The 23,809-nt window shown below is 43.1% G+C and overlaps 1 protein-coding gene across 1 annotated transcript; it reads right to left on the minus strand.

Moving 5' to 3' along the window:
* Positions 1–52: 52 nt before the first annotated feature.
* Positions 53–23,051, minus strand: LOC139413306 (bromodomain and PHD finger-containing protein 3-like). Its single transcript, XM_071160518.1, has 13 exons — positions 22,710–23,051; positions 15,840–17,343; positions 15,440–15,596; positions 15,217–15,348; positions 14,910–15,038; positions 14,471–14,783; positions 14,067–14,354; positions 10,849–11,418; positions 8,849–8,918; positions 8,676–8,752; positions 6,139–6,236; positions 3,238–3,392; positions 53–1,387 (listed from the first exon to the last, which is right to left on the minus strand). Exons 2-13 carry the CDS (start codon positions 17,327–17,329, stop codon positions 1,192–1,194), a joined length of 3,675 nt encoding a protein of 1,224 aa, XP_071016619.1. The 5' UTR covers positions 17,330–17,343; positions 22,710–23,051; the 3' UTR covers positions 53–1,191.
* Between the last annotated feature and the right edge of the window lie 758 nt (positions 23,052–23,809).

A 23,809-nucleotide genomic window follows, 5' to 3' on the forward strand; every position in this document is an offset into this window, starting at 1 on the left:
CCTTGTCATTCTTTAACTGCATGTTAGATTTTTACGAGACTGAGAACAAACAACCATTTCAAACAATTTATTTCTTGTGATAAAATACCGTTTCAGACAGATTGTAGATCTTGTGGTACAATTCAAATGACAAGATCCAGAAGTCCTCTGCCACCTCAGTCTAGGAGGCTGGTGCACTTTTATGCTGACACAATTACAGGGTTTTGTGCCAACTGACCACATTCTCTGATATCTCAAGTATTGTCACTGATACAAATAGCTACAGAGCTTCATCTTTTTCCGTATTTATTTTTTAAATAACACTTTCAAATTGTCACACGATGTAAATTAAAATCTAATTTGATTTTTGCATTCCTTAAATTACTTTGTGTATTATAAACACAGACATTTACATATATACAACATGATGTGCATATGCTTCTACACATGCACATAAGAGTTATCACATTTTTTTTTATATACCTATGGCTTCACAGCTCATATGTTCTAGAAACCTTTTCTAACTGACAGATTGTGCTTTTCAAGTCATTGGAGGGTTTGCAAATAATATTTCGCCAAGTTATTGACCTTGTTCAAAAAAAAGAAAGTGGTTGCAGTGACCGCTGACATGACCGGTGAGAAACAGCATCATCTCCATTGTCCTGACTAGACATTCAAAAGTCCTCATGTTCCATCAAATAGCTGCAACAAGCACACAATTTTCACTTCATATTAAAAAAAAAAAAATCCTTCACAATGTGTAAAAATATGTTTAAGAAGCATGGTATTTCAATGACAAATACAATCTGAATATGCTTTGAATCTAGCAAATCCCTTTTGAGGAGAAAACAAATACTATGTATTTTCTTGATTCACTTGGCCTAAAACAACCATAATATCACTAGACTCATTGCAACGGAGTGGTTGTGTAAAAGTCCAAAACTAAAATCACAATGAATAATCACATTTTATCATGTCTTAGGAACTCCTCTCACATTTCCTGCAAATTCCAAAATGATAATGTTCACCCGAAGAGATGAGTCAACCAGACCATCACTCACTTAAGTATTTCAAACCACTCAAATTCCATGTCCACCATCTGGTGAATTAATGAAGATAGGGTCGTTCTTCTCTCACTCAAGCTCTTTGTTATTGGTTTGATCCCTCCTAACCAGACAGATTACGGTGGATTTGCACACTGATAAAAATCCTTCATATGAAATTGGAGGGGTTGAAACTGAGGTTCCCCTTGGCGTGGTTCATAACGTGGTTCAGGTGTATCATGGCACGGTCGTATGCCGTGTGTACAGACTTGCGGACACTGGGCTTCTTGCCCTCCATCAGCCGCAGTTTGTCCACTGTGTCATCCATCCCCATTGGCAGCAACTTGTCCCGTGGGAGCCATTGCCTGAAAAGCAGCAAGAAGGTTCAACAGAACAACAAATACAATAGGAAGGAAACCTCTTTAGACCAGCTCTATTTTCCTGGACCCATTAAAAAGTGTTCTAGGGTAAGGAATGTTTTTTTTTTATATATACAGTGCCTTGCGAAAGTATTCGGCCCCCTTGAACTTTGCGACCTTTTGCCACATTTCAGGCTTCAAACATAAAGATATAAAACTGTATTTTTTTGTGAAGAATCAACAACAAGTGGGACACAATCATGAAGTGGAACGACATTTATTGGATATTTCAAACTTTTTTAACAAATCAAAAACTGAAAAATTGGGCGTGCAAAATTATTCAGCCCCCTTAAGTTAATACTTTGTAGCGCCACCTTTTGCTGCGATTACAGCTGTAAGTCGCTTGGGGTATGTCTCTATCAGTTTTGCACATCGAGAGACTGACATTTTTTCCCATTCCTCCTTGCAAAACAGCTCGAGCTCAGTGAGGTTGGATGGATGGAGAGCATTTGTGAACAGCAGTTTTCAGTTCTTTCCACAGATTCTCGATTGGATTCAGGTCTGGACTTTGACTTGGCCATTCTAACACCTGGATATGTTTATTTTTGAACCATGCCATTGTAGATTTTGCTTTGTGTTTTGGATCATTGTCTTGTTGGAAGACAAATCTCCGTCCCAGTCTCAGGTCTTTTGCAGACTCCATCAGGTTTTCTTCCAGAATGGTCCTGTATTTGGCTCCATCCATCTTCCCATCAATTTTAACCATCTTCCCTGTCCCTGCTAAAGAAAAGCAGGCCCAAACCATGATGCTGCCACCACCATGTTTGACAGTGGGGATGGTGTGTTCAGCTGTGTTGCTTTTACGCCAAACATAACGTTTTGCATTGTTGCCAAAAAGTTCAATTTTGGTTTCATCTGACCAGAGCACCTTCTTCCACATGTTTGGTGTGTCTCCCAGGTGGCTTGTGGCAAACTTCAAACTACACTTTTTATGGATATCTTTAAGAAATGGCTTTCTTCTTGCCACTCTTCCATAAAGGCCAGATTTGTGCAATATACGACTGACTGATTGTTGTCCTATGGACAGAGTCTCCCACCTCAGCTGTAGATCTCTGCAGTTCATCCAGAGTGATCATGGGCCTCTTGGCTGCATCTCTGATCAGTCTTCTCCTTGTATGAGCTGAAAGTTTAGAGGGACGGCCAGGTCTTGGTAGATTTGCAGTGGTCTGATACTCCTTCCATTTCAATATTATCGCTTGCACAGTGCTCCTTGGGATGTTTAAAGCTTGGGAAATCTTTTTGTATCCAAATCCGGCTTTAAACTTCTTCACAACAGTATCTCGGACCTGCCTGGTGTGTTCCTTGTTCTTCATGATTCTCTCTGCGCTTTTAACGGACCTCTGAGACTATCACAGTGCAGGTGCATTTATACGGAGACTTGATTACACACAGGTGGATTGTATTTATCATCATTAGTCATTTAGGTCAACATTGGATCATTCAGAGATCCTCACTGAACTTCTGGAGAGAGTTTGCTGCACTGAAAGTAAAGGGGCTGAATAATTTTGCACGCCCAATTTTTCAGTTTTTGATTTGTTAAAAAAGTTTGAAATATCCAATAAATGTCGTTCCACTTCATGATTGTGTCCCACCTGTTGTTGATTCTTCACAAAAAAATACAGTTTTATATCTTTATGTTTGAAGCCTGAAATGTGGCAAAAGGTCGCAAAGTTCAAGGGGGCCGAATACTTTCGCAAGGCACTGTACAATAGCAGGGAATCAATAGACACACACATCAACTATCCAGCAACTATGTGACTTGTCATTCAGCAGAACACTCATCTTTACTTTCTTACCAGGTCCTTTTGGTGTCGAAGAACAGCACGAGGTAGTGCCTCTCCCCTGTCGCTTTCTGCCGCCGCTCCCCTAGTTTGAGCACGTCCCCAGGAGGCACGGGGATGGGGATGCCGTTGTGAAGAAGCCCTTCCTGAGGCATGTCAGGGTCAACAACCTGGGGAAATCAATTGGCGGTTTATGTATCCGGTTACTCTCTGTGCTACAACAACAACTGGTAAAGTCAAACTCAACATCTAAAAGATGGTAACTTGTCAACCGTTACGTGTGCCAAACCAAAAACTCTTGAAAATCAAGCCAAGTCTATTGCAGTGCCTTCAGAAAGTGTTCACACTCATTTTCACACTCAAATTTTGTTGTGTGACAAAGTAAGATTAAAATGTACTTAATTGCCATGTTGTGACAACGATCTACACAAAATACTCTTGTCCGGGTGGAAGAATGTACATCATTTTTTTAATTAAATGGACAAAACACGAATATATTTTTATTACATAAGTATTCAACCACCTGAGTCAATACATATTAGAATCACCTTTGGCAGCAATTACAGCTGTGAGTCTTTCTGGGTAAGTCTCTAAGAGCTTTCCACGCCTGGATTGTACAATATTTGCTCATTATGCTTTTTAGAATTCTTCAAGCTCTGTCATGTTGGTTGTTGATCATTGCTAGACAGCTATTTTCAAGTCTCGCCATATATTTTCAAGTCGATTTAAGTAAACTGTAACTAAGCCCCTCAGAAACATTCAATGTTGTCTTGGCAAGTATCTCCAGTTTGGCCTTGCGTATTAGGTTATTGACCTGCTGAAAGGTGGATTTGTCTCACAATGTGTTGGAAGCAGACCAGGTTTACCCCTGGGACTTTTTATTTTAATCTTAAAAAAACTCCCTAGTCCTTGCAGATGACAAGCATACCCATAACCTGATGGCGCCACCACCATGCTTGAAAATATGGGGAGTGGAACTCTGTGATGTGTTGTATTTGCCACATTTTTTTGCAGTATTACTTTAGTGCCTTATTGCAAACAGGATGCATGTTTTGGAAGATGTTTTATTCAGTACACGCTTCCTTCTTTTCACTTTTCACATTTAGGTTAGTATTGTGGAGTAACTACAATCTTTTTGAGCCATCCTCAGTTCTATCACAGCCATTTAACTCTGTAACTGGTTAAAAATCCCCATGGTGAAACCCCTGAGTGGTTTCCTTCCTCTCCGTCAATAGAGTTAGGAAGGACACCTGTATGTTTGTAGTGACTGAGAGTATTGATACACCATCCAAAGTGTCATTAATAATTTCACCATGCTCAAAGTGATATCTACCCATATACCAATAGGTGCCCTTCTTCGCAAGGCATTGACAAAACATCCCTGGTCTTTGTAGTTGAATCTGTGCTTGAAATTCACTGCTCGACTGAGGGAACTTACAGATAATTGTATGCGTGGGGTACAGAGATGGGCTAGTCATTCAAAAATCATGTTACACACCATTATCGCACACAGAGAGAGTTCATGCGGAAAGTATTCAGACACCTTGACTTATTCTAAAATGTATTAAATATTCGACAAAGCGAAAACATGTTTTTTAAAATTTGTGCAAATGTATTAAAAATAGAAAACAGAAATAGCTTATTTACATAAGTATTCAGACCCATTGCTATGAGACAGTGAATGTCAGAGCAAAGACCAAGCCATGAGGTCGAAGTAATTATCTGTAGAGCTCAGAGACAGGATTGTGTCAAGGCACAGATCTGGGGAAGGGTAACAAAACATTTCAGCAGCATTGAAGGTCCCCAAGAACAGAGTGGCCTCCATCATTCTTCAATGGAAGACTCTTTCTAGAGCTGGCCGCCCGGCCAAACTGAGCAATCGCCGGAGATGGGCCTTAGTCAGGGAGGTGACCAAGAACCCGATGATCACTCTGACAGAGCTCCTCTGTGTAGATGGGAGAACCTTCCAGAAGGACAGCCATCTCTGCAGCCCTCCACCAATCAGGCCTTTATGGTAGAGTGGCCAGACGGAAGCCACCCCTCAGTAAAAGACACATGACAGCCCACTTGGAGGCACCTAAAGGACTCTCCGACCATGAGAAACAACATTCTCTGGTCTGATGAAACCAAGATTGGCCTGAATGCCAAGTCTGGAGGAAACCTAGCACCATCCCTACAGTGAAGCATGGTGGTGGCAGCATCATGCTGTGGGGATGTTTTTCAGCAACAGTCAGGATTGAGGGAAAGATGAGCAGAGCAAAGTACAGAGAGAAACCTGCTCCAGAGCGCTATGGACCTCAGACTAGGGTGAGTAGGACAACAACCCTAAGCACACAGCCAAGAAAAAGCACAAGTAGCTTCAGGACAAGTCTCTGAATGTCCTTGAGTGGCCCAGCCAGAGCCCGGACTTGAACCGATCGAACATCTCTGGAGAGACCTGAAAATAGCTGTGCAGCGACACTCCTCATCCAACCTGACAGAGCTTGAGAGGATTTGTATAGAAGAATGGGAGAAACTCCCCAAATACAGGTGTGCAAAGCTTGTAGCGTCACACCTAAAAAGACAAATAGCATACCTAATCGCTGACAAAGGTGCTTCAACTTAGTACTGAGTAAAGGGTGTAAATACTTATGCAAATGTGATATTTCTGTTGTATTTTCTTTATAAATTTGCAACCAAATGTTTTATATATATATATATATATATATATATATATATATATATATATATATTTATTTTTTGCCATAAACAAAGGGGTTGAATATTGTTTGTAGATCAGTGACACAATCTAAATGTAATTCATTTTAAAATGAGGCCGTAACAACAAAATGTGGAAAGAGTGAAGGGTTGTGAATACTTTCTGAAGGCACTGTAGGTACATGCAATGAATTAATGACATAACTCATGTTCTCTCACCATTGCTGGGTATGATGGATATCCACGACACTTAGCCCAGACCAAGTCCAATGGTGTGAGCTCTGTCTGACTTTCAAAGGGCAAAAGAATACTCATCCCTGAGGACAAAGACAAGGGATGTTTAACTCAAATTGACATGGATTTTTTTTTTATATCATGAATTCTATAATTTTATAGAATTTTCTAAAATGTGTCCAAAATTATTGGCACCCTTGATTAAGATGAACAAACAAAGACTTACAATAAATAATACAATTATTTTATACTAATACAACTGCTCAGAGAGAGATTTTGTTTAACAAGTAATACAAAAAAAACATTTTAAAAAGATAGGCACCACTGTTTTCAATACTCTGCAAAACTCCCCATGCGATGATAACGGCACTGAACCTTCTTCTAAAGTGTTTTATGAGATTGTAGAACGCATCTTAGGCTATTCTTCCATACCAAATCTTACATTTCTTTGTGGAATTGGATGTGTACTAGGGGTTATTGTCTTGCTGGAAGGTCCACTTCCGGCTAAGTTTTAGCATCCTGGCAGAGGCAACAGGGTTTTTGGCTAAAATGTCCTGGTACTTGGTAAAGTTCATGATGCCATTGACCTTAAGGGTCCCAGGACCACCGGAAGCAAAATAGCCCCAGAACATCAAATACCACCATATTTTCCAGTAGGTATGAGGTTATTTTCTGCATACATTTTTTTCTTCCCACATCAACCCCACCACTGGTGTGCGTGGCCAAAGAGCTCAATTTCCATGTCATCTTGACCATAGCACCGGTTCATTCCAAGTGCCAATGGGTTTAGCAAACTCCTGGCGTTTACATTTGTTGGTTGCTCTCAAAGGCTTTTTTCTATCTCATGTTAGCTAGCTGATATTTCTCTGTCAAATCACAGCTATGCCAAGATAGCAAGAACTAGTGTCTGGAATGTGTTTCTTGAGACACTCGTTCTACAACACCTTGCTACTCGCTAGTCTAATCAAATAATGTAGCTAGCTAGTGGAACCAACTTACTGTCAGCAACAACACCAGGCACGGTCTTACTGCCAGCAAAACTTGTAATACCTTTCCTGGACATCTGATTGTTGAACAACTTCTACGGAAGCCCATTTTCACTAGAGTAGCCATTTCTTGATCAATATGTGCATTAGTGCTCTGCTATCCAACCCGAGCCTGACAGACCCCGACATTATGCACCGGGTTAGGGCCGGGTAAGGCCTGGGTTTTTGTTCTCCATCGATAACTAGGGTACGGGCAAGGCATCACTAAATTGATCACTAGCATTTTGAAGCAGAGCCATTTGCTCGTGCTCTGACTAAGATCATAACGTGGTGTCAGAAGTGCTTCCACCTCGTCAAATATAAGAAGTTCCTTGAGTTTTGAGTTTTCCTTGAGTTTTGTCAGAGTTTAGAATGACGATAAGTAGCTACAGCTAACTACTCGCTCATCTCTCTTCATTGAGCAGAGCAGCCCAAGCGAAGACGTTGCTATGGCGACTCAGAGCACCATGAGCAGAGCGCGTTGCACCTAGGGAGCGAGTGACAGACAGAGGAGCAAGTCATGGATTTACTAAAGGAGGAAGTTATTTCTGATTTGGGTCGTACATTTGGCAGAAGCAATCGGGCCTGGGTATGGTAGGGCCTAAACGTTGCGGGCATGGGTAGGACATGAGCATTGCACGTCAAGCTACTGCAAAAGATACTTGTGTTGTTTGTAGAATTTGTTTTGCATGACCTGGTGCTCCATTGATGAGGTCTGCCCCCCCCCGGGCACTGGGCCACGCAAAGCGAACTCGCCCAGTCTTTCCCAGAAAACACGGTGCCCCCTACGTCTTTATAGGCAAAAGGGGCATGAATTGTTGACATCATTTTAACTCAAACCCTCAAGTAAATCATGATGCAGACGAGACCGACATGATGACCAAAATCATCCTATTTAAACTTTGTAGTAAATTTTGAAACTAGAATAAATGTTTCTGACTCATATAGATGCAACATAGGCCATTTTCAAAAGGAGAAGTTGGTTTTCATGGGAAGTTGACCTTTAATAAGTGTATTATTGTTTTAATAGCAAAATAATGTTTTGCCTGAAGGTCAACCAACATTTCTCTCTTTTCATTTGTAAGTTCCCATGGTGATGGTTGACAAAGGGATTTTACATGGGTGTTACCTCATTTTTATACCCCAGTGAAACAAGAAGCCATGGAAGACCACAATACGGTTCCTTAAACTGAGATTGTAGAATGTTAATGCAGATTTTATTTATAACACTCTTTAGAGGTGGCAATCATGTTGACTCCTATCTTTGAGAGAAAAAAAAGTATTACTTTTTCTCTGAGCAATTGTATTAGTATAAAATAATATAATTTCCCCCCCAAAAATGTAGCATACAATATAGCTTGGTATTTGTATTCTTTATTTTTTGCTCATCTTTATCAAGGGTGCCAATCATTTTCCACCCGACTGTATACATCCATATTTGCGAAATCATAGCTATTATGTCTGACCCTAAGGTATGTGGTGCATGGACACACTCACCTGAGCCTCCATTCTGCCTCTCTGGGACTTTAGCCAGAGCTGGTTTACCACGACTGCGTTTGGGTAGCAGGGGGGCACTACATCCATAGACAGAACAAAGGGAAGATGCATGTCATTTCTGAATATATTCCACCTTGCAAATCAGAGCATCAGGTGTTCTGAGAGATTCTCACCTGTGTTTTTGGTCATTGGATGGTGGGTCTGAGGAGTCCTCTTTGTGCTTTCCCAGACCATTTGTCAAGCCTAGTAGAATACAAATTCTGTTAATTGATGTCATCATTATTATCTACCCTCTCTTCCCATATTCAACCCTCACAAATAAAGGGTGAAGACATGTTTTCCTTTATAATAAGTAATAACTTGTTAATTCAACCACATACAGCTTTTCTTTTTTATTTAACCAGGTAGGCCAGTTGAGAACAAGTTCTCATTTACAACTGCGACCTGGCCAAGATAAAGCATAGCAGTGCGACAAAACAACAACACAGAGTTACACATAAACAAACGTACAGTCAATAACACAATAGAAAAATCTATGTACAGTGTGTGCAAATGTGGAAGAGTAGGAGAGGTAAGGCAATAAATAGGCCATAGAGGCAAAATAATTACAATTTAGCATTAAGACTTGAGTGATAGATGTGCAGATGATGATATGCAAGTAGAGATACTGGGGTGCAAAAGAGCAAGAATATAAGTAACAATATGGGTGATGAGGTAGTTGGGTGTGCTATTTACAGATTGGCTGTGTACAGGTACAGTGATCGGTAAGCTGCTCTGACAGCTGATGCTTAAAGTTAGAGAAGGAGATATAAGACTCCAGCTTCAGTGATTTTTGCAATTCATTCCAGTCAATGGCAGCAGAGAACTGGAAGGAAAGGCGGCCAAATGAGGTGTTGGCTTGAGGTGTTGGGATGATCAGTGAAATATACCTGCTGGAGCGTGTGCTACGGGTGAGTGTTGCTATGGTGACTTGCGAGCTTAGATAAGGCGGGGCTTTACCTAGCAAAACTTATAGATGACCTGTAGCCAGTGGGTTTGGCGATGAATATGAAGTGAGGGCCAGCCAACGAGAGCATACAGGTCGCAGTGGTGCGTAGTATATGGGGCTTTGGTGACAAAACAGATGGCACTGTGTTAGACTGCATCAAATTTGCTGAGTAGAGTGTTGAAGGCTATTTTGTAAGTGACATCGCCGAAGTAAAGGATCGGTAGGATAGTCAGTTTTGCAGCATGAGTGAAGGATGCTTTGTTGCGAAAAAGGAGGCCGATTCTAGATTTTATTTTGGATTGGAGATGCTTAATGTGAGTCTGGAAGGAGAGTTTACAATCCAACCAGACACCTAGGTATTTGTAGTTGTCCACATATTCTAAGTCAGAACCGTCCAGAGTAGTGATGCTAGTCGGGCAGGAGGGTGCGGGCAGCAATCGGTTGAAGAGCATGCACTTAGTTTTACTAGCATTTAAAAGCAGTTGGAGGCCATGGAAGGAGTGTTGTATGGAATTGAAGCTCGTTTGGAGGTTTGTTAACACAGTGTCCAAAGGGCCAGATGTATACAGAATGGCGTCGTCTGCGCAGAGGTAGATCAGAGAATCACCAGCAGCATTGATATATACAGATAAAAGAGTCGGCCCGAGAATTAAACCCTGTGGCACCCCCATAGAGACTGCCAGAGGTCCGGACAACAAGCCCTCCGATTTGACACACTGAATTCTATCTGAGAAGTAGTTGGTGAACCAGGCGTGGCAGTCATTTGAGAAGCCAAGGCTATTGAGTCTGCCAATAAGAATACGGTGATTGACAGAGTCGAAAGCCTTTGCCAGGTCGATGAAGACGGCTGCACAGTATTTTATCGATGGCGGTTATGATATCGCTTAGGACCTTGAGCATGGCTGAGGTCCACCCATAACCAGCTCGGAAACCAGATTGTATAGTGGAGAAGGTACGGTGGGATTCGAAATGGTCAATGGTCTGTTTGTTAACTTGGCTTTCGAAGATTTTAGAAAGGCAGGGCAGGATGGATATAGGTCTATAACAGTTTGGGTCTAGAGTCTCTCCCCGTTTGAAGAGGGGGATGCCTGCGGCAGCTTTCCAATCTTTGGGGATCTCAGAAATTACGAAAGAGAGCTCGAATGAAATGACAGAGCAAATGTAAATTAAATGTTTTGTATCTACCATCCTCTTTGACGAGATGGAGGGGCTTGTCTGCCTCGCTGTCAGAGTTGGACCCTCTGGACCTCAGGTGGTGGGATGACGGTGAGGAGGGTGTGGGCGGTGTGGGGGGAGAGACAGGGTTGGAGAGGGCGGTCACACTGGGAGGTTTTGGAATGGTGGGGGTACGGTCCAAGCCATTGGTTTTAGCCTCAGTGGTCCGTCTGTTCTGTAACTGAGCCGCCTTGTTCTTTGCGAGTCTTGCTCCATTTTTAGCTTTCTTGAACAGAACAGATGTACGACGGCCAACTCCAACCAAAGGACAGGCGTTCATGGGAGGACTGGGAGTTTCCAAAGGAGAGACCTCTTGAGAAGCCTCCTCCTGTTTGCACGGTGTCGGTGTCTCCCCAACTTCAGCATCATCATCACTCCGCCCGTTGCCCCCACTACGGGAGGATCTCTGCCGCTTGTAGGAGCGCCCTGGTGACCTTCGCCCTGTGGTCACTAGGCCCAGTAAGGGTGGTTCAGGTGGGGCATCACCTGGCAGGGGGGACGACACTGGGCATGAAGGCTCTAGTGTTGGTGGAGAGTCATCTACAAGAAGGAAACATGCATTTATCACTTTGTTAAAGCTCAGACACACCGGTAGGATTGTCAAATGTTTGACTACTGACATTACTTAGCACTTCTGAACAGCGCCGGCAAATAATCTCTTTTGTATTCACACAGCAAAGATCTTGAAGTCGTCAGCCACTCAGCCTTGATAAAATACTCCAAACCAGAAGGTGGCCGTAGCGTTGTTTGGCAATGCATATCCATGTTTATTGCTTATGGTCTAGATTCCAGGCTATCTGCACTAATGTTGCTATTTTGTAGAAAGCCCTTGTTGTTACTAGCCAGATGGCCACCTAGCAAAATGACAAAGAAACAATTGAATTCACCATAATCCCATGCTGCCAGTGCCAGCCCATAGACAAATGTTTAGTTAGCTAGCTAACGTTAGAATATATATTTTTGGCTCCCCCACGTGGGGGTTTGTGCTCTCTGATTGGCTCAAAGTGAAGTGGTTAGCCACTGACGAGCATTGCCATTCTACAAGTAGAATCGGTAGGTTCGTCGCTACCGGATCGGCACACAGCAGGTACTGCTTTTGTTCTAGTAAGAGAAGGACCGGCCTCCCACTGTGATAAGTACCTGTCAGCAGTCTATCGGCAGTGAGATTCTCTGTGTGTTTCATGCTTTAGGGCAGGGGTTCCCAAACTTTTCACTCACTTTTCTTGCAATTCTATACATTTTGCCATGTCTACTGTTTATTCGTGTGATATTTGAGTGACTCAAACATTACAACAAAATCTCTTTATTTAGCCATTTTACATATAAAACCTTATTTGTTCATCAAAAATGTTGAATAACTCACCACAGGTTAATGAGAAGGGTGTGCTTGAAAGGGTGCATATAACTCTGCAATGTTGGGTTGTATTGGAGAGTCTGTCATAAATCATTTTCCACACACATTCTGTGCCTGTATTTAGTTTTCATGCTAGTGAGGGCCGAGAATCAACTCTCACATAGGTACGTGGTTGCAAAGGGCATCAGTGTCTTAACAGCGCGATTTGCCAAGGCAGGATACTCTGAGCGCAGCCCTATCCAGAAATCTGGCAGTGGCTTCTGATTAAATTTTCACAGAACCGCTTGTTGTAATTTCGACAACGCTTTCTTGTTCAGATATCAGTAAGTGGACTGAAGGCAGGGCATGAAAGGGATAACGATTCCAGTTGTTTGTGTCATCCATTTCAGGAAAGTACCTGCGTAATTGCGCACCCAGCTCACTCAGGTGCTTCTCTATATCACATTTGACACTGTCCGTAAGCTCGAGTTAATTTGCACACAAAAAAATCATAAAATGATGAAAAGACCTGTGTGTTGTCCTTGTTAATGCAGACAGAAAAGAGCTCCAACTTCTTAATCAGTAATGAAAACGTTAAGCTCATCTCTAAATTTAAAAACATGTCAATACTTTGCCCCTTGATGACCAGCACATTCTGTATGTTGTAAAAGCGTTACATGGTCACAGCCCATATCATTACATAATGCAGAAAATACATGAGAGTTCAGGGGCCTTGCTTTAGTGTCCTCACTGTAGTGTCCAAAACGTCTTCCAAGCGTTCAGGTATTCCCTTGGCAGCAAGAGCCTCTCGGTGGATGCTGCAGTGTACCCAAGTGGCGTCGGGAGAAACTGCTTGCACGCGCGTTACCACTCCACTATGTCCCCCTGTCATGGCTTTTGCGCCATCAGTACAGATACCAACACATCCTGACCACCAAAGTCCATTTGATGTCACTAAGCTGTCCAGTACTTTAAAAATATCCTCTCATGTTGTCCTGGTTTCCAATGGTTTGCAGAAGAGGATGTGTTCCTTAATTGACACCCCATAAACATAACGGGCATATACCAGGAGCTGTGCCAGGCCCGCCTTGTCTGTTGACTCATCCAGCTGTAACGCATATATTTCACTGGCTTGTATGCGAAGCAGTAATTGTTTCAAAACATCACCTGCCATGTCAATGATGTGTTGTGAAACAGTGTTGCTTGATGAAGGCATTGTCTCTGTATAGTTGTTTTGGCCTTTTCCCCCAGCAATGTCCCAGCCATATCCGCGGCAGCAGGAAGAATGAAGTCCTCCACAATAGAATGGGTCTTGCCTGTCCTAGCCACTCAGTAGCTCACCATATAAGACGCTTCTAGCCCCTTCTAATTAATGGTATCTGTTGCTTTCATACATGTCTTACTACTCGAAAGTCATCTTTATTCTCGCTCAAAATTGTCATATTTTGCTTATAAATGTCTGCGCAAGAGTGAAGGTTTCCCACAAGAGAGTAACAGTTAATGTGATTGGATGTTGATTATTTGACGAGGCTACCTGTATTTGACATTGTGTTGTTATTTCGCTGAACACTAGATGGTTTAATAAACATTTTGCCAATGAAACGAGGCAACTCAGGTGAGAAAAAAAACCTCACCCAAATGTATAGCCCCGTTGGAAAATATAAATGTGAATCACATTTTTAATTTGGCGTACCCTCGACGGCATTGCGCGTACCTCACCCAGTTTGGGAATACCTGCTTCAGGGTAATAAAATCAGAATTGCACAACAACAAATCAATAATTTGACTAACACATCAATTCTAGAAAGATTAGTAGGGTTGGAAAGCAACAATAACAGTAAATCTCTTCTCTTACCTGTCCCCGGGGTAGAGGCTGATGTTAAAGGACCGTTCTCCACATTGCCCTTCTCTCCCTTTTCTTCTTCCCCCTCTTCCTCGACTTCTTCTTCTTTCCCGTTGAGAGACTGTGAGCGCTGCTGCTTGTGTCCGATCGTGTTGATCTCTCTGCGCAACAGCCGGATGCGTTTGGTTCTCCCTCCACTGGAGCGCATGGACGTCACCATGTCCAGCTTCTCCAGCAGGGCCTTCAGCTGCTCCTCTGTGGACAGGTGGAGCCTGTTGTCTGGGTCCAGGAGAGAGTCCACTGTAGAGAGAACACAAAAAGAGGAGAAAGAGAAGAGAGACATGAGTTATGAAGCTGTGAAGCTTTATTCTCTGAACGTCATTCCACGGCCAACCCAACCTGTGAGCTGTGCTCACCGTCCTCCCAGGTGCATTGGTAGAAGCCGTGCATGTTGGGGAAGTCTGGGAGGTGCATGCCCGTGCTGGGGTCCAACCCGATGCTCTGGGCCTGTCTGTGGGCGTGGCGGAGGACGGCCCCTCCCACCTCCCGCAGATGCAGGGCGGCTCGGTGGAACGCGGTCTCCTTTGAGTTGTACCTCAGGCAGTTGGACACCATGAGGTTGAAGTCGCCCTCCAGGTCTGCAATGGAGCAGTAAGCATGGGCCTCCAGTTTGGCACGCATGCTGGACAAGTCCATGGGCTTGGAGATGAACTCCAGATAGTCCGGGACCTTCAATTAAAAACATACAAGTGAACAAACTTTTCAAGAAAGAAGCAGGTGAGAAAAGCATTGCTAGAGGCTGAATTGTAAAGCAATGCAAAAAAGACCAATCTAATCTTATCTAACTCTACTAACCTCTGCTAGATTCACAGGCTGAGAGAAGATCTGTGCCGTGTCCTTCTCCTGAAGCTGGTCGAGGGTGGAGCGCAGCAGTATTAACGCAGGGGTCAACTTCAGCTCCAGAGCAGCCTGTTGAAGTTTCATCTGAGAATGAAAGAGGGGGAGAGAAAGAGGTCATATGAAAGGGTGCAGAGTAATTTAAGGAAAGCAATTAGACAGATACAGATTGTAAAAATGCAATATTTTCATACGTCATATGCAAATGGTAACTCATGATTATACAGTATGTAAAATCATGGCCTCCCCCGACTGACAAAAGTACCTGCTCTCTCTTTAGTCGCTCTCTCTTGCGAATGAGTTCCACCAGGAGCCGGGCTCTCTCCAGGTCCTGCCGCAACTTCTGCCAGTACCGTAGCTCCTCCCTTGCCGCACTAAGCTTCTCATCAGGCTCCCTCTGAACACATGCAAATACACAATTTACATTTCACTATCAACACAAGATCTATAATTGACATTAAGTCCCCCCCCCCCCGTATTTTCCTGACCTGCTCAGCAGTCTTGTGAGCCTGCAGATGCGAGTGCAGGCGCCGGATGAGAGGCATGCCGTTTCGGGATTGACGTTTCAGCAGCCAGTAGTTGTGAAGCCTCTGCATGAACTGGTTCTTCCTCTGGACAGCAACACCAGTGCAAATCTTGTTCAGCCTGTTCATGACATTGCAATAACTGTTATTCATATTTTGGCATCTTTCCACTGTATAGATAGTGTATTAATAGTTAGTACAAGGCAGTTGTACTGTTCCATTAAACATACATTATTATTAGGCTATAAAAATGTGCTCTCTAAACTGAAGATCACTCAAAGCAAATATACCGGTAGTAAGAAGACAAAAGAGAAGAATTCTACTGGGAGTGTTGTGTTGGTAGAAGGGGTGTGGGAGGGCTGACCTGTGAGAGGGGATCTGAGGCACCAGCAGCACAGGCACAGCGGAGCGACGGGTCGTCTGACCTTTCTTCTTCTTCTGGCCCTTGGGAGTCTTTTTACTGGGTAGGGCCAAGGGGCTCTGAGTGTATGACCTTTGACCTCTGTTCCCCCTTCCTCCCACCAGCCTCCCCTCCACATCACCAGACCCATCTCGCCTTAACCCGACCGGGGAGTGATTCTCACAGAAGGCAGTTTTCTTTACAGAGAAGGTGGTTCCGTTGACCCCGGTCTCTCGGACCGGGTCGATCTTCATGAAGAGGCCAGCCTTCTGGGCACAGGTGACATGGAAGGCCCGGTAACAGTTGGCCTTGTGGCACTGGATGGACGCGCCCCAGCCTTTCTGCTTGCACAGGTGGCAGGTGAGCTTCCAACGGGCTGGGGGGATGTTGTTCACCCCCTCCACGGGTTCCAGGAACACCGTGTTGGCAAAGCACACCTCTGGGATCCATATGGCACAGACTACGTGGGCCCAGCGTCCATCACTAGTCTGTTTGAAGGCACCTCCCCGGTTGGGGCAGAGCACACAGTCCACGGGGCGCGAGGGGGACTGCAGACAGCAGCGGCACAGCCACTGGCCCTCAGGAATGTAGGGCACACCGTAACACTCCTGGTGGACGGCCAGGTTGCAGATGTCACAGAACAAGATGACGTTGCTGTTGAGACACTCGTCGTCCAGGCAGACGCAGCAGAAGGCATCCTCGTCTATGGCACTCTGGGACAGGGCCTGGCTCCGTGACTCCAGGATGGACTCCCTCTCCAGACGGTCGATCAGCAGCTCAAAGGTATCCGGGGAGACGGAGGCGTGGCCATCAGACACCCTCTTTTGGTTGACCATCTCCAGCCAGGCCAGGTCCTCCTCGTCCATGTCGTACTCTGCCTCACAGTCCTGCTCCTCTCCTGACTTCTCTATGAACCGGTAGTAGGCCGCAGGGAGGGGAGGTGCGGCTGAAGGACACAGGGATTCCAGCACGCGGAAGGTGGGCTCAGGGAGAGGGCTTTGGTGGGAAGGGTGCTGGGAAGGATCGGTTTGGCTTTGCGTGTGTTGCTGACCGCCAGAACGTCGGCTCAGGTGAGATGAGGTTTTGCTCTCCCTCCTGCGGCCCTTTGGGTTGGGAGGTTTGCGCCCTGGTCTGGCTCTGCTCTGGGTTTGTTCGCTGTTTTCTTTGTTACTGTTGCACTCAACAATGTCCTGAGCCATCATCTCGTCCTCTGTGATGACTGGCAGAGGGTCTGTGATGTTGATCCTGTGAAGCCTTCCATCCAGGTCCACCTCCACCATCTTTTGGGCCTGAGCATAGGTCAAAGTCTCTCTAGATGGAGATAGTTGCAGTCTGTAGGGGGAAGGCGGCCGCGGCCGAACACTGGAGACCCTGCCCCTTCCCCTTCCCCGGCCCCGGCCCATCTCAAGCCCAACTTCTCCAGCACTGCATCCCCGCCTCCGCAGCCTCCTCATGGGGGTCTAGTTTCCTAGAATGGAGAGGGTGGAGTTATGCAAAAATAAAAGAGAAAACAAATCTGTTGTTCAATTCTGAATTGCACACTAAGTCAATAGAGGAACTAATTAGAAGGTATCCTTCATTTGAAATGTCATGAATGATGATTACATAGCACATTAGGATAGAAAGACTATAACTTAGATGTATGTGAGATAAGGAAGACAACCCACCAGAGTAGATTTGAAACAGTCAAACACCAACTTATCAACATACAGTAGCTAATGCACTCACCAGTGCCAGCCTGCTGCAAGTTTGTGCAAGAGAGATTCACAGGAACATGCACATTACATTTTCTGGTCAAAATAGTCAATTCAACGGTAATTGTACTGAGACTCAGATTTTTCATTTTTTTATTATTTATTTAACCTTTATTTAACTAGGCAAGTCAGTTAAGAACAAATTCTTATTTACAATGACGGCCTATCAAAAGGCCTCCTGCGGGGGACGGGGGCTGGGATTAAAAATAAATAATTCTATTAAAATATAGGACAAAACACACATCACGACAAGAAACACAACACAACATAAAGAGACCTAAAGACAACAACATAGCAAGGCAGCAACACATGACAACACAGCATGGTAGCAACACAACATGACAACAGCATGGTAGCAACACAACATGACAACAACATGGTAGCAACACAACATGACAGCAGCACAACATGGTAAACATTTCAAATGTATGCCAAACAAAATAAACATTAATTTCAAAGTATAACAAACCATACAACTCTGCAACTTTTACACTGACATTTTTACAAAAACATTTAATGGAAGAACTGTGCAGAGTTTCGTAACAGAATTTCTGTAAAATCTCCCTTGCTTTTTACGTGACATTTTCAAAAAAACGTTAAAAATCTGCTCCGAGTTAAGATTCAATGATGTCTGCTATGACATGACACCCTGAGTTTGAAAACATATCTTTGGTAATTAAACTACAGTAAGTGAGGTGGATTTACACCCGGTAACAGAATTGCAGAAACGGAATTTCAACATGTGTCCCTGATCTGTACTATACAGAAATACATAATTATGTATAGTTCATGGTGATGTATCCTAAATAGGTAAACAAACGTATAAATATTTAATATCCTCCTATGCATATTTGGGAATTATTCTACACATTGGCTATTATTTTAATGAGCTCCGCGGCCAAACAACACCAAATTTGGTTGGTCCGGACGAAATCTGAACCAATCATAAACCTCTACGTTTCACATGTTTGGAGATCAAAGTACAGCACAGTACAGAACAGTGGAGTATAGTCAAGTAGAGTACAGTTCAATACCATACAGTAGAGTACAGTAAAGTATAGTTCAATACAAATAATTATAGTGTAACCTACCCATGCTTGTGTGCTCTACTGTGTACAGTACAGAATTCTACTCCACTCTATAGGACTGTACTATACTTTTCCTTACTGTACTGTGTTCTACTGTACTGTAATGTACTATACTACTTTCTTAACTGTACTGTGCTCTACTATACTCTACTGTCCAAACTTGTGAAAACTAGACATCTATGATTGGTTCAGATTTGTTTCGGACCAAATCTGAACCAATCACGGACATCTATGTTTGGGCCAAATCAAGGCCGGTCCAGACGTCTGATGTTGGATGTTGAAAACAAATGTTGAAATCAAGTTCAGGGTGGATTGACCAAATTTCAACTACTTTTCAACGTCCGTGGACGTCGGTGCTCAGTGGTTGAAAGGGCTGGTTACAGTAAATGGAAAGAGGGGCTCATGGGGTGGTTGTCCAGACTTTTCACACTCTTGCTTTGACCACCAGACGACAGAAAGAGAAAGAAAACAGTTCTGCTGAACATATGCCAGTGGAAGGGAGGACAGTAACAGGTCACCCAAATGTGGTGTGACTATTATGATATTCCCATTGTAGCCAAATCAATTGCAGAAATTCCGTTAACAGTGTTTGGGGAAATTCTGTTACTGATTTAGTAACAGAATTGAGTTTAAATCACTTACTAATTCAAACTAAATTTGTATTAGTAAAAACTGACTAATTGATACGTCTACTTTTACTTGTTACTTCTGTTCATTTTCTTTATCCTCCCTAATCATGAGGGAGAGAAATTTGAAATGATCTTAAAGATATGTGGGTTTTTGGTAAAGGCAACAATTTCAACGATTTTACTGAGTTACAGGTCATATAAGGAAATCGGTCAAGTGAAATGAATTCATTAGGTCCTAATATATAGATTTCACATGTCTGGGCAGGGGTGTTGCCATGGAAGGGTCCGGGAGGGCATAGGCCCACCCACTGGGGAGCCAGGCCCACCCACTGGGGAGCCAGGCCCACCCACTGGGGAGCCAGGCCCACCCACTGGGGAGCCAGGCCCACACACTGGGGAGCCAGGCCCAGCGAATCAGAATGAGTTTTTCCCCACAAAAGGGGATGTCGAGGTCCTGGGGTGACGTGGTTACACATGGCCTGCAGTTGTGAGGCCGGTTGGACGTACTGCCAAATTCTCTAAAACGACATTGGAGGTGGCTTATGGAAGAGAAATGGACATTCAATGCTCTGGCAACAGAGGGTTCCTGAGTGGTGCAGTGGTCAAAGGCACTGCATCACAGTGCTAGAGGCATAACTACAGACCCTGGTTCGATTCCAAGCTGTATCACAACCAGCTGTGATTGGGATCCCCACAGGGAGGTGTTGTTAGGGTTTGGCTGGGGTAGGCTGTCAGTAAAAATAAAATCTTAACTGGCTTGCCTACTTAAATAAGTTAAAACAGCTTTGGCAGACATTCCTGCAGTCAACATGCCAATTGCACAAGCTCTCAAAACCTGTGGAATTGTGTTATGTGACAAAAACTGCACATTTTAGAGTGGCCTTAACACAAGGTGCACCAGTGTAATGATCATACTGTTTAATCAGCTTCTTGATATGTCACACCCATCAGATGGATGGATTATATTGGCAAAGGATGCTCACTAACAGGGACAAACAAGTGTGCACAAAATTGGAGAGAAATAAGCTTTTTGTGCATACTGAACAATTCTGGGATCTTTTATTTCAGCTCATGAAACATGGGACCCATGCTTTACAGGTTGCATTTATATTTTATACAAGAATATCTCATTTACATAAGTACTCACACCCCTGAGTCAATACTTTGTGGAAGCACCTTTGACAGAGATTACAGCTGAGTCTTTCTGGGTCCAAGAGCTTTCCACACCGGAATTGTGCAACATTTGCCCATTATTCTTTTCAAACTTCATCAAGCTCTGTCAAATTGTTTATTGATCATTGCTAGACAACCATTTTCAGGTCTTGCCCTAGATTTAAGTCAAACCTGTACTCAGGAACATTCACTGTCTTCTTGGTAAGCAACTCCAGTGTAGATTTGGCCTTGTGTTTTAGATTACTGTCCTGCTGAAAGGTGATTTCATCTCCCAGTGTCTGCTGGATAGCAGACTGAACCAGGTTTTTTCTCTAGGATTTTTCCTGTGCTTAGTTCCATTCGGTTTATTTTTTTCTCCTGAAAAACTCTGCAGTCCTTAAATATGCTTGAAAATATGGAGAGTGGTACTCAGTAATGTGATGTATTGGATTTGCCTCGAACTTGACAATTTGTATTCAGGACAAAAAGTGAATTGCTTTGACACATTTTTTTGCAGTATTTCTTTCGTGCCTTGCTGCAAACAGGGTGTATGTTTTGGAATATTTGTATTCTGTACAGACTTCCTTCTTTTAATTATGTCAGTTAGGTTAGTATTGTGAAGTAACTACAAATTTGTTGATCCATCTCAGTTTTAAAGTCACCCATTGGCCTTATGGTGAAATCCCTGAGTGGCATCCTTTCTCTCCGGCAGCGGCGTTAGGAAGGACGCCTGTATCTTTGTAGTGACTGGGTGTTTTGATACACAATCCAAAGTGTAATTAATAACTTCCCATGCTCAAACATATATTCGATGTCCGCTTTTTTAATTTGCCCATCTACCAATAGGTGCCCTTTTTTGCAAGGCATTGGAAAACATCCCTGGCCTTTGTGGTTGAATCGGTGTTTGAAATTCACAGCTCGACTGAGGGACCTTACAGATAATTTAATGTGTGGGGTACAGAGATGAGGTAGTCATAAAAATAAAAAAAACTATTATTTCACACAGAGTGACCATGCAACTTATGTGACTTGTTAAGCACATTTTTACTAATTTACTTATTTAGGCTTAACATAACAATGGGGTCAAATACTTATTGACTCAAGACATTTTAGCTTTTCATTTTTATTAATTTGTAAAAATTTCGAAAAAACATAATTCCACATTGACATTATGGGGTATTGTGTGTGGGCCAGTGACAAAACATCTACATTTAATCCATTTTAAAATTCAGACCAACACAACAAAGTGTGGAAAAAGTCAAGGGGTGTGAATACTCTGAAGACAATATATATACCTTAAAGTCTAAGAGATAGACCCTTAGCTTTCATTTGACACCCAATTCGACATGCTCTTATGAACTTCACATGTTCGTGCTCCTGGGACCTTTCACATGGAAATGACCAATAGCCACAAAGCAAAAGAGACATTAGGCCTACTGATTTTACTACTGATTTGCAATCAAACAAATTATCACAGATTCATCTCATATCAGAAAAACACTAAAAGCAATTTGGTAGCTATTATAGTCACTGAGGTATGATTACGGAGCGGCAGGTAGCCTAGTGGTTAGAGCATTGGCCCAGTAACTAAAAGGTTGCCAGATCGAATCCCTGAGCTGACAAGGTAAAAATCTGTCGTTCTGCCCCTGAACAAGGCTGTTAACACAATGTTCATGGTAAATAAGAATTTGTTCTTAACTGACTTGCCTGGTTAAAAAAAAGAAAAATGACAGCAGTTTCTATGCTACACATCTAACAGCCTAGTTTACATCCAATCACAGCTCGAGAATATTCCACACTTCTATATGTAACCAATCAACTGCTCGTATCTTCTATTTTTTGCTCACATAGTTGGGTTGCAGGGCGCTAAACACCAAACCGACCCGACTGTCAGCCATTTTACCCATACAACATACAGTCACTACTATTGTGAACTGATAAGCAACCTATAAAACAGTGGCACCATAACTGGGTTAACACGGTCCATAAGTACAAGTATCATTTCGGCTAGAATGCCGCAATGTGTGTCCTCGTATGTGTACGCAGGCTACGGACCCTTCAAACACAACTCTAACGCTAGCTAACGTTTTAACAAACTAACGTTACTATTTGATGGCTAGCTTGCACAGGGCACATTTAGCTCGACATGACGAGCGCCATATTTTATGAAGCAAAAACAAACAAGTCAGCCAAAATGTCGGAAGTGTTTACCTTGTTTAACGTGATCCTATGACATGCGCGAGCCAGAGAAAGATAACGTTAGCTAACTAACGTTGAAATACGACCGACATGCTAGTAACAAGCTATGCCATTGCTACCCGGTAATTTCAGGGGCGACAGCGTCATCTTCAGCACTTCAGTCCTCCATGGTGACTTCGGACAAAATGCTCAAACTCGACCTGCTTACATATCTGTGATTTAGACGTCTTCAACTTGAAATGGCTACTCTAAATGGCACATAATAACGATAACGTAAAATGTGTCAGATTGATGTAGCTAGCTAGCTACCTTGGGATGTAGCTAGATATTCAGTCAAGATGGCTTGAAAAAAAACGCCCCTTTGGAGAAAAAAAAAAAAAACTAGCACAGCCTAATTTTACCGCGTACACTACGCGCGTTCGATTATGATTGGCCAACACAGAAACTCCTTTGCATCGAGTTGGAACCGGACAACACATTATCGCAAAGCGTTGAGAAAAACTACTCGACCTCTCTTTTGCGCGCCTGTATTTGACACCTGTTACATTCAGTTCAGTCCACACACGGTGCTGCTTAGAAGTTGTATTCCTTTTAATAGATTCGGTTAAATAGGTGAACAAGGTGCACAATGTAGGCTTTGCCTATTTATAGGTTATTTCTGCATAGTTTCTGAACTTCTCACAATGTATTCCATATACAAAAAAAATAGACAGATTTCGTGAAGGGGGTAATATCTGCAGGCAAGAGTTTGAAACTTAAGAATAATAGCGGTATGCAACTGAACCAGCCAGCTCCATTCACTGTTTATACTATAAACATTCCCACCCCCTTTCGTTTGTTAATTTAACAACAAAAAACATATGCCCCTTTCTTTTCTTTATTCTTTGTTCTCCATACCATAGAAGCCCATTCCCGCCACAAAATAAAATATATCTGACCACTAGTTAAAAGGAAAGGGAAGGGGGATACCTAGTCAGTTGTCCAACTGAATGTATTCAACTGAAACGTGTCTTTCGCATTTAACCCAACCGCTCTGAATCAGAGAGATCCGGGGGGTTAATCGACATCCACGTCTTAGTTATGAGATAGTAAGGTATAATTATGAGCAGTGT

Source organism: Oncorhynchus clarkii, chromosome 7 (assembly GCF_045791955.1).
Source record: "Oncorhynchus clarkii lewisi isolate Uvic-CL-2024 chromosome 7, UVic_Ocla_1.0, whole genome shotgun sequence".
NCBI classification, from domain to species: domain Eukaryota; kingdom Metazoa; phylum Chordata; class Actinopteri; order Salmoniformes; family Salmonidae; genus Oncorhynchus; species Oncorhynchus clarkii.

Excerpts from the sequence above, each read along its gene's own strand:
- LOC139413306 (XM_071160518.1), bottom strand. The coding sequence starts at position 17,329 with ATGAGGAGGCTGCGGAGGCGGGGATGCAGTGCTGGAGAAGTTGGGCTT. Across the intron at positions 14,784-14,909 it reads AGCCTGTGAATCTAGCAGAG|GTCCCGGACTATCTGGAGTT; the intron begins GTTAGTAGAGTT and ends TTTTAATTGAAG. Across the intron at positions 1,388-3,237 it reads TTCGACACCAAAAGGACCTG|GCAATGGCTCCCACGGGACA; the intron begins GTAAGAAAGTAA and ends GCTGCTTTTCAG.